This window comes from Lolium perenne, chromosome 1 (assembly GCF_019359855.2).
Source record: "Lolium perenne isolate Kyuss_39 chromosome 1, Kyuss_2.0, whole genome shotgun sequence".
NCBI classification, from domain to species: domain Eukaryota; kingdom Viridiplantae; phylum Streptophyta; class Magnoliopsida; order Poales; family Poaceae; genus Lolium; species Lolium perenne.
In genome coordinates, this window is record NC_067244.2 from 175,058,423 (window position 1) to 175,069,925 (window position 11,503).

The 11,503-nt window shown below is 41.6% G+C and overlaps 1 protein-coding gene across 1 annotated transcript; it reads left to right on the plus strand.

Moving 5' to 3' along the window:
• Positions 1-9,908: 9,908 nt before the first annotated feature.
• Positions 9,909-11,083, plus strand: LOC127304900 (chitinase 2-like). Its single transcript, XM_051335473.1, has one exon. It carries the CDS (start codon positions 9,959-9,961, stop codon positions 10,832-10,834), a length of 876 nt encoding a protein of 291 aa, XP_051191433.1. The 5' UTR covers positions 9,909-9,958; the 3' UTR covers positions 10,835-11,083.
• The last annotated feature ends 420 nt before the right edge of the window (positions 11,084-11,503 follow it).

Sequence of the window (11,503 nt, forward strand, 5' to 3'; positions counted from 1 at the left end):
GACGAATATTCGGAAGGAATCACACTATAGATAGGATCAAAGATTGCAAAAAGATAACAAAGTCTAAAAGCTTCAACAAATGGAGCAAGCAACCAAATGAACCGCAAAGAAGGTACCAAAAGAAACATAGATATTATGATAAGATCAAGAAGATTACTCTAAATAATATGAGGAAGCTCCCCAAGGTTTGTGCACAAAACTAGACAATTTGCATTGGAGTATAAAGTGCACAAACATGGAATCATCACTCCCATAATATCATTCAAAAACAAAAGATACCAAGTGAACCAAACTCTAATGATCACCAAAAGATAGTGCTCTAAATCAAATGAGGAAGCTCCCCAAGGTACATGCATAAATTAAAATGTTGTATTTGAATACAATATGCATAACATGGAATCCTCACTCCCTCATTACCATTTAAAACACAAACATTTGCAATAGATCATAGATAGAAAAATAAGCTTAACACTTGCAACAAACAAATAGTTGAGCAACAAGTAAGAGGCACCATAATAAGAAGGCTCAACCAAGAGGATATGTGAAAGGCATGATAAAGCATATTATAAGACTATTACAAGGATGAGCAAAAAGCATCATCATAGTCTTAAATGAATTATATTGCTTAGCATGACCAATCAACACGCAATAAATAAATAAGATATCAAAAGGAGATGTATCATCTCTTATGTGTATAAGTTTCTCTAAGTGGGCAATATCACAAAGATATTTATCCACAAAGAAACATGCACACACAAAATAGATACGCAGGAAGAATAGTATGATATCCAAGACGAAGTCATGCAATATACCAATAAGAAGGCTCAAAGGCTCAATAGCATGGCCAAAGGCTCAATTTTATCTTATTGTACATTCATTAACTTCAACCACAAACAACTAAAATACATCACAAATATCAACAAGGGATAGAAGATAGTTGGGATGCATTTGAGAAAGGCAACAAGTATCACAAACGAGGATACCAAAAGAAGTAACTAAATTTGCACTTTCATCTATATTGCACATGTGAGAGCCTTGAGGAATTGATATGCAATAATATTGCTAGATATGCATAGTTGGGATGGATGAATCATGAGCATGATTTAAAATACTTCCCAACAAATGCACTCATCTCAAATTACTCACATTTACAATAAAGAGGTTTCATTAAGACTTTTGCAAGAGGCACAACATTTGCAAATCAAGAGATTCATGCCAAGATGCAACCATAAGGTTGGATACAAGAAAAGTATGCATGAGAAGATACTTGTTACCAAGATAGCATTGGTGTGGATGTAGTAGATATGTGTTCGTTGACCATCCTAGCTTGCCTCAAGTTACCATTGAGTCACCACTTCTTTCCAAGAGTGAGACAAGCATTCAATGCATATCCATTGTACCTAACACAAAGGTAAGTACAAAATGGTCCCCAAACTAATTGGGTCCGAAGTAGTTAGACACACTACAACATATAGGACAAACTCCACAATTCTATGTGCATATAGATATGAAATTGAATTTCATGCACATCTTAGCCAAATTAGGATTTGATAGAGTTTACCCTATATATTGGATCAAAGAAAGTGACACATGCCATAAGATATACATATATTAAATATGCATGCACAATACTTTCAAGAACCAAAGGAAGATACAATTTGGACAAAACACCAAATAAACCAAGAGACAATGGTTGTCCAAATTATATCAAAGAATCAAATCAACACAAGATTGACTCCAAAGAATTATCTCATTATAAGAAGCTAATTAAACCTAAACACAAAGGAATGAGATAACCAACTCCCAAGAGAGCAAGGTTCCAACAAATAAACCAAACCCTCGAAACTTTTTATGATGGCACAAAGTACCAAAAAGATTTATGTCTCCCAAAACCAAATTTTGATAATGCTCAAGAGATATCAAGCATTCTAACAAATATAGGAGAGCTCCCCCAAGATTAGTGCATTACCTAGGATTTTGCATATGAATACAAAATGCACAAAACTAGGATCATCACGCTACCTATATCTACAAAAATGCTAAGAAAGTTTGAATAGACAAATTAGATTCATAAGATGCAAGGAAGACACATGGGAGTCAAAGCACAACAAATTCATGGCAATAAATAAGGCAATTTAAACACAAGAGCCAATGTAGATATGATCAAAAAATGTCTACCTCATAATGATTACCAATTGTCCTAGGACAAGAGGTATTAGGAAATATTTCCCGGTGGTAGTTTGTAAGAATTCATGAGATCATATTTACAACGAATAAAGCATATGGTAAAAGATAAGAGTTAACCATCATGCAAAGATAGTTTCTTGATAGCTTCAATTAGTCATACCAACATGCAAAGCAATTAATAGTATTCATACCAACATGCAAAGCAATTAATAGTATGACTTGAAGCACATGGTTTTCCAAAAATGTATTGAAGGACACGTTGTGAAAAACCATGCCAAGAAAAACTTTCACAAATAAGATCCACAAATATATTAGCCATGAAGCCATTTAAGCAAATTGGAGCTTGTTTGAGCAAACATGTCACATAGGAGAGAGATAATTTACGGTATCAATTCTATGTAACACAACCTCAAATGTTCATATTTTCTAGGCTTGTAATATGCACAAAGCTTATTACTCCCCCATAATGTGATAAGGAATTTATTTTCACAAGAGGCAAATAAGATCCAAGTAGAGATATTAATGGACATTAGAATTTGAATTTCTCATGAAGATGACATACCACATAGCGACTAGATAATCTCGCAATATCAATTCTAAGTGATATTCCTCATGTACACACATTGTTTAGGATCATGAAATTACCAAACGAATATCACTCCCCCAAAATGGGATTGTCCATTAATCGCTCATAAGAGCCATATAAGATACAACAAGATGCAAAGAGGCTCCAACACAAACACAAATACATGGTGTGCAACCCAACATGCATAGACTTGATTTCTCAAGCAAAACTATTAGGAAGCACAACATATACAAACACATGTTAGGAACAAAACTAACACATGCAAAGGGGCGAGTAACTTTCAATATAAATGAGTTGAGAACATGTTACCGCAAGGAGGAACATTGGATATATGATTGTAGCAAGATAATCAAAAGACTTGGCTTGATATAATATAAATGATGAAGATCCATTAATTCTTCATGATGTAGCCAAGTCTCCAATGCCCTCCAACAAGCACCTATTGATCAAGTTTTGGATTGTTGGTCCCCAACTAAGTTGGGTCCTAAGAGGTTAGTCACAATAGGCTTGGCAACCCAAATGGTTCTTTTCTTGACACCACTTTGAGCACCAACATATTTGGCAAACACATTGCCACCCTCATCCTTACGAAGAGAATAAACATCATCAATGGAGATAGATTTGGATGAGGTACCAATAGTGCAAGAAGAGGAGATGTGGCCCTTCTCACGGCATATGTAGCAAGTTCTTTTCTTCTCCTTCTTCTCACTAGATTTCTCCACAATGTGAGCATTGGCTTGATTCTTCTTGGGAAGTGGCATTTCTTCAACTTGAGGTTGAATATGAGTTTGAGCCTGAGGCCGCTTCCCTTTTTGCTTCTTCTTCAAAGGGCAAGATCTAACATGATGCCCTTCAATTTTGCACTTGAAGCAAACAATCTTGGCCGAGTCTTTGACTTGTAATTGGCCCTTCTTAATCTTGTTGTTCTTGGACTTGATCTTGTTGTTGGAGTTGAATCCAAGTCCACTCTTGTCATTGGGGGATTGTTGCACACTCAACATCTTGTCAAGTTTGCATTTCCCTTCATGACTCTTTACCAAGTTGTTCTTCAAAGAAGAGACTTGGGCCTTGAGCTCTTTGATTTCCTCTACATGGTTAGTAACAGCACAAGTACTAGAGGAAGTAGAACCTTCATTGTTAGAGCAACAAGGCAAGAAAGATAATTCATCACAAGATTTAGCAATATTATGAGTGGATGAATTACTAGGACTTGCACATGGCAATATAACATTTTGAGTAGTAGTGCTAGTACCCACATGAGGCTCATAAGGTGTTGCCTTAGATATTATAGCCTCATGAGCTAACTTTAGCCTATCATGAGAGGCTAGAAGATCCTCATAGGAGCTAGAAAGCTTTCCATGATTTTCTTCCAATTTCCCATAATTGCTAGTTAGCAATTCAAGTTGAGCCCTTAGCTCAACATTCTCCTTCAAGATAGATGCTTCACAAGAAGTAGAGTTAGTAGCACAAGCATCATTATTAATAGTAATGGGAGAAGGCAAGCTGTCATGCTTTTTTAGATAAGAAGTTTTAAGTTGCTCATGCGACTCGGTGAGTTTGGTGAGCGCACTCTCAATAACCCTTGACTCCTTTTTGAGTTGCTCAAAATCCTCAAGGAGTTTAGCATTAACAAACACAAGCTTATCATTTTTTAGCTTTAGTTCATTTGCCACCTCAAGAGCTCTATCATGGTTTTCCTTTTCTCTAGACAATTCTAGAGCAAAGGTTTCCTCAAGAGCTTCCTTGGTGGTTTGTTCTTCTTCAAGTTCATCCTTTAGAGATGCCACATCATCGGCATACTCTCGTTCAAGAGCACCCATTTTATCAATGGTGTTCTCATGCATCCAAATAAGTTTTTGGCTCTCAATAGCGGTAGTCAAGATTTCAAAGAAGTGAGAGCTAGCAATTTTATATTTGCAAAGAACCTTGAATACACTCTTACCCTTATCGCGTAGAGAGACAACCCAATCATCTTCTTCATATTCATCCTCATCCTTATCCCCACGAGAAATATTAGGTTCCATGGTAGGAGGTACCGTGGAACCCTTGGCCATAAGGCATATATGAGAACCGTGAGATAAAGATGAGGAGTTCCTTGAGGCTCCTTTCAAGATCTTGTCTTAACTAATAGAATCTTTGGTTTCCTCTACATTGTTAGCCACACAACAACTAGAGGAAATAGAAGCATTTTTATCGTGGCCACAAGACAAATCAAGCATATCATCATGAGATTTATTCAAGCAACTTACACATGATATGCAAGGACTATCAACACAAGCATGTAAATCATTTCTAGAGATAGATGTGTTTAAGTCCGAAGATGAAGCATTGCAATGAGATAGAGATGAAGTATCATCAATAGAAAGCTCAATATCAACATTGCAATTTTCATCACCACTCACCATATCATTACCTTGTGTCTTGACACACTTTGGTGAAGTGGATGAAGATGAGAACTCATCACGGCCGGAAGTGGAAGCAACACAATCATCCTCAATAATATTGGACACATCATATTTGTCTTTAAGCTTTGTCCATAATTCGTGAGCGCTCCCAAAGGGCATGATTGAAGAAGTAACTACATTGCTTACAACAATGGAAAACACATGAGAAGCAAGAGCATCGAGGCAAGAGTTTTTATCCTCCTCAAGAGATAAATTTTGAGGATCCTTAGGAGAAGAAAAACCCATGCCAAGAAATCGCTCCATGTCCGGGGACATACCCCGTAAGATTTTAAGCACATAAATTTTCCATAGATCATAATTTGTGCCATCAAATATAAACAAGTTATTGTGCACTAATCCCCTAACCGACATCTTTACTCTCAAGGTGGTGAAGCCTAAGAATGAGAGACCTTGCTCTGATACCAATTGAAAGGATACGGATGTCGCCTAGAGGGGGGGGGGGGTGAATAGGCGGTTTAAAACTTTTACGAGATGGGCTTAACAAATGCGGAATAAAACTAGCGTTTACTTTGTCAAGCCCAAAGCCTATATACTATGGTTCACCTATGTGCACCAACAACTTATTCTAAGCAAAGGTTCACCTAAGTGCACCAACAACTTATGCTAAGCAATACAAGCAAGCATGTGATACCAAGATATATATAACTTCAAGCACGATGGTTATCACAAGGTAAAGTGCATAAGTAAAGAGCTCGGGTATAGAGATAACCGAGGCACGCGGGAGACAAAGATTTATCCCGAAGTTCACACTCTTGCGAGTGCTAATCTCCGTTGGAGAGGTGCGGTGGCTTAGTGCTCCCGAACGCCACAAGAGGCTCACCTTGAGGTGTGGTTGCTCGATGCACACCAACGCCACAAAGGCCTCACCCCAAGATGCGGTACTCACACCACACACCGAACACCACGAAGGCGCCTCACCTAAATCTCCGGTGACCCTCGCCACAAAGGCCTAGGTCACGGTTCCACTAAGGGATTTCCTTCGAGGCGGAAACCGGGCCTTACACAAAGATTGGAGCACACATCCACAACTTAATTGGAGGCTCCCAACAAACCGCCACAAAGGCCTAGAATCCGTCTAGGGTTCCAACAACCCAAGAGTAACAACCTTCTTGCTTTCACCACCACGAATCACCGTGGAGAACTCAAACCGATGCACCAAATGCAATGGCAAGAACACCACAAAGATGCTCAAGTCCTTCTCTCTCAAATTCCAACAAAGGTACAAAAGCTATTGGGGGAATAAGAGAGGAAGAACAAAGGAATTCACAAAGAACACCAAGATCAAGATCTAGAGAGTTCCACTCACAAAGAGATGGATTTGATTGGTAGAAATGTAGATCTAGATCTCCTCTCTCTTTTCCCTCAAATGGGGGCAAGAATCATGGAGGGATTGAGAGATAGAGCAAGCTTCTCTAGTTCAACAATGGAGGAGAGAGAGAGTGAGAGAAGCCAGAGCCCAAGGAGGAAGAAGGGGGGTATTTATACCCCCCAATAAAATCGAGCCGTTGGGCAAAAACTGATAATCCGGCCTAAGTAAGGGCCGGATTATCCGGGGGGCGGATTATCCGGCCTCAGGGACAAAACCTGGTCAAAATCCGGCCAAAAATCCGGCCCCTATCCAGAGCTGCTTTTCTTCTGGTCCATAGCCGATTTCGGGGGGGCCGGATATTTCCGAAATATCCGGCCCGGATAATCCGGCCCGGATATTTCTGAAAAATCCGGCCTGGCAAAACTGCAGAAACACCAAAACTAAAACGGGCATAACTTTAGCATCCGGACTCCGATTTTGATGATCTTGGGCTTGTTTTGAAGCTAGGAACAAGCTCTACAAGATCATGCAGGAAACCATCATAGTCCAACAAGGGAGGATAGAAACAAATGATGAAAGGTTTGACCTATCTAAAAAAGACATACCGGTAAAACCTCCAATCTCGAAAATGCAACAAGTTGCCCGTGCAAAAACCATTATTGATGAACTAGAGCTTGTCATGAGAATAAGCACAAGCTCTAAATCATCACATGGATAAGATCCAAATAACAACCAAGAAAGATGATGAATCAAACTCGAAAACGCAACAAGTGATCTATGCGAAATCCGTTTTCGATGAACTAGAGCTTGTCATGAGAATAAGCACAAGCTCTAAAACATCACATGGATAAGGTCCAAATAACAACCAAGAAAGATGATGCAAGGATGCAAAGGTTTGAGCTCTCTCCGAATGATACGATCGAGTTACTCACTCGAGAGCCCTCTTGATAGTACGGCAACTAAACTATAAACCGGTCTCCAACTACACTATGAGACCGGTGAGAAAGAAACCCTATCAAGAGCAAACCTTAACCTTGCGCATTCCACTTGAGCTTGATGATGACGATCTTGACCGCAACAAGATGGAACGTCTTTCTTGCTTGTGCTTGCTTGGCGAAGTCTTGTGGATTGCTTCCCCATAATCCACCATGGGAGAGCTTCTTCTTCGGCGCATCTTCACATAACCATGACCACCATGTGGATTGCTCCCCCATAAACCACCATGGGAGAGCTTCTTCTTTGGCGCATCTTCACATATCCATGATCACCATATGGATGGCAAGACTCAAGCAAAGGATCTCTTCGAGATGGCTCATCTTGAACTTGCACTTCATTTCTCCATGGCAAGCTTCAAGCTTATGAACTCTTCGTGTTGGCTCATCTTGAACTTGCACTTCATTTCTTCATTCTTCATCATGTTGATGTCTTGAAGTCACTTGAGGGCTCACTTCATCTTCATCTTCAAGACATACTTGACACTTGATATCCTTCATCAATTTCTTCTTATTGCAACCTTGAAGCCAACAAATGGTTCAAGAATTGCCTATGGACAACTCCTACAAATATAACTCAATGCAAACATTAGTCCATAGGGATTGTCATTAATTACCAAAACCACACATGGGGGCTCCATGCACTTTCATGAGTTCTTTTGTACTTTTCATATATATGAAATGCAATTTAGTCTATTAGAAGACAGAATCGAGAAAAATATTGTCATTGAAAAAATAGGAAAAATATTTCGTGTGATAGTACATGATTGTTTACTTAGGGATACAATCATAAGATAAATTATGATAGGTATTAGTGAAAAGGTAGATTGGTTAAGATTGCGTAGTGAACAAAATGCTGGTAAAAGACATACATTTAAAGTCATAATGTGTTCTAGAAAAAGCAAAAATATTTTGTATAAAATATCTAAGAATCACTAATGGTGCCGGTTAGCACAATAAAGACATTGTTGTTAGTTATCCATACACGAGTCTCCATAGAAATTAGCAAGGACAACTGCCCTAGGACAAGTGCCCTAGAGAGCTGGTGACCACTAAGGAGGCATTTGCTTCTCTTCTAGATAGTAGTACTAAGATGAAGTACATATCAATAACGCGTGCCCTCACGTGAATATTCGCGACTTAAAACTTTAGACGTTCGGCAACGACGCGGCTAGCTGCCTAGCAAAATAATTATTTTTTACAATATGAAAACGTTGCTAATTTGAGTAGCCATGTACTTTTTTGTTTGTTTGTTTCCTTTTCTTTCTTTTTAATGTGATGGTGTATGCATGTGTGCGCAGTTCCTCGCTCCCAACTCTCACAACGCCCTTGAATGCACGTCGCTCCCAACTGGACTGACTCTCATGTGTGCCAGTATGAGTATGAGGGTTCCTTGTTGTGGTTATATCTTTAATCGTCTGATTTAACCTCTTTTTAACATAGTATTTATTAATCAATTTATATGCCCCACCTACTAAACTGCGGGTGCTGTAATTTGAACTCTTCTAGTTTAGCAAATACTTTTGTACTTACACTATATATGTGGGTGTTTGAGTCACCGTTCATTTTGCTTTAAGATTCAGATAAAATGAGAAGATAGAAAATAATATTTCCTTCTACCAAGACGAGCGGAAATCTTAAGGAATAAATTGATGGTTCAGAACACACCCACACCCATGAGTAAGTACAAAATCCACTTTCATTTTATCATATGTTTCTACCGTTCTATTTTTCTTAGAGCATGTACAATGGTTATATCTTAGCACTGTCACCTAGGATAATTGACGATGTGGAGGAGAGAGAAATAAAAAAAAGATTTGTCTTCTCTTAGCTAAGAGATCATCTCTTAGCATAATCCCTCTCACCACATATTTAGGGATGCCTCATTACTAGAAATAAGACTAAAAATAGTCCATTGTACATCATGTTTTATTATTATATCTAGATTACGTGGTGGGATTAAGATAAAACAGTTTTATCAACGATTGTTCATGCACTTATCCTATTGCTATTTCGTCGTGACGTACATGCCCAACAGAAAGGGCTGACAAGGCACGTTGGAGGACACGTGGTGTAATTGCACTTCGCAATCGAATCCCGTGTCTCCTCAGGCTCCTCAGGCTGGTATCACAACATTCTGATGGTATTTGTTCCAGCGCATTTCGCGGCACGCGTTCGTAAGAATTGTCAAAACAACCACAGTGCTGAGTGCTGAACAAGACGAAGTGTAGAAACTAGCAGCACCCTGTTGTTGACTTGTTCCAGAATTCCGTATATGCGGCATCCAAGCGACTACCGGCACCCTATCGTTGACTGGCTATAAATTTGGATACAAGCGACCATTCATGTTATTCGAATTTGGAGGGAGCAAACTAGCGTCGAACGGGAGTGAGATTCGATCCAGTGAGCTTAACTAGCCATGACTAACGGCTACGTGTTCCGCGAGTACATCGGCGCCCAGATCACGGGCGTCCGGTTCTCCGACGTGCCCGTGAACGCCGGCCTCAGCTTCCACTTCATCCTCGCCTTCGCCATCGACTACATGGCGAGCAAGTCGTCGTCCCCGCCGGCGCCGACCAACGGCGTCTTCACCCCGTTCTGGGACACGGCCAACCTCTCCCCCGCCGCCATCTCCGCCACCAAGGCGGCCCACCCGAACCTGAGCGTCATGGTCGGCCTCGGCGGCGACAGCGTGCAGAACACGGGCGTTAAGGTTGCCTTCGCGCCGACCTCCGTCGACTCCTGGGTGGCCAACGCTGTCTCCTCCCTGTCGACGATGATTAACCGGTACGGATTGGACGGCGTGGACGTGGACTACGAGCACTTCGGCGGTGCCGACGTCGACACCTTCGTGGAGTGCATCGGCCGTCTTCTCACCCAGCTCAAGGCGCGGTTCCCCAACATCAAGACCTCTATCGCGCCATTCGAGGACGTCGAGGTCCAGAAGCACTACAAGGCACTGTGGAGCAAGTACTCCGGCGTCATCGACTACATCAACTTCCAGTTCTACGGCTACGGCGCCAACACCAACGTCGACTATTACGTCAAGTTCTACGACCTGCAGGCGCGCAACTACCCCGGCTCCGGCGCCAAGCTGCTCGCCAGCTTGGAGACGGGAAACATCACCCAGCAGCTCGGGCTGCTCTCGCCGGAGCAAGGCATCGCCGGAGCCAAGGAGCTGCTGCGGCAGGGCAAGCTGCCGGGGTTCTTCATCTGGTCAGCGGATAGCTCCAAGGCGAGCCCCTACAGGTTTGAGTTCGAGACCAAGGCTCAGCAGATCGTCGCCAACCATTGACGGATGGACGCGTCCATGTTTGCGGCCACACTTTGACGTCGTCTTAGTCATCTATATGCACTTAATAAGACAAGTTTGTTGCATGCACCATGTATACGAAGTCACGTGATCATGAAAGCGCGGATAGGTAAACTTATTATCTCTAACGGGTAAAAGTGAAGTTTGGTTCGGTTCATTGTGCGCTAACCAGCGTTCATGAAGTCGTTAAGGAGTACGCACGCTCAACATGCAAGAAAAATTCTAAGCTAAGAGCATCTCTAGTCGTTGGAGGTCCCCAAAAATTGATTCAGATTGGACCTATTTTTGGCATGGCGGGGAGCAACGATTTTCCAGCCGTCCCGAGGAATTCGCGCGGGTCAAAGCGCGAAATCTTCACTGACACGCTGCCAGAGCGCGGAATTTGCTCCATCCGGAGTCCCCGGCAGCACCCCGGGAAACCGAGGATGGCCTGGAGAGTCCGGACGGATTTAGGCCTAAATCCGGACGAAAACAAGAAGCTAGGGGTGTGACTGGACCGTTTTCGTCCGTTCGGATGAAAAAAAGAGGTCCCGGGGGCCTTTCCGGGGACATGGCTGAAGATGCTCTAAGATCGGCTACTTGGGAGGTCAGCATGAGCGGGGATGCAGTCAGCAGATACCGCTAGCGTCCCGCTAGGAGTTCAATAAGATG

Bases quoted from the DNA above. Each gene is read 5' to 3' on its own strand.
- LOC127304900 (XM_051335473.1), top strand. From the start codon at position 9,959: ATGACTAACGGCTACGTGTTCCGCGAGTACATCGGCGCCCAGATCACG.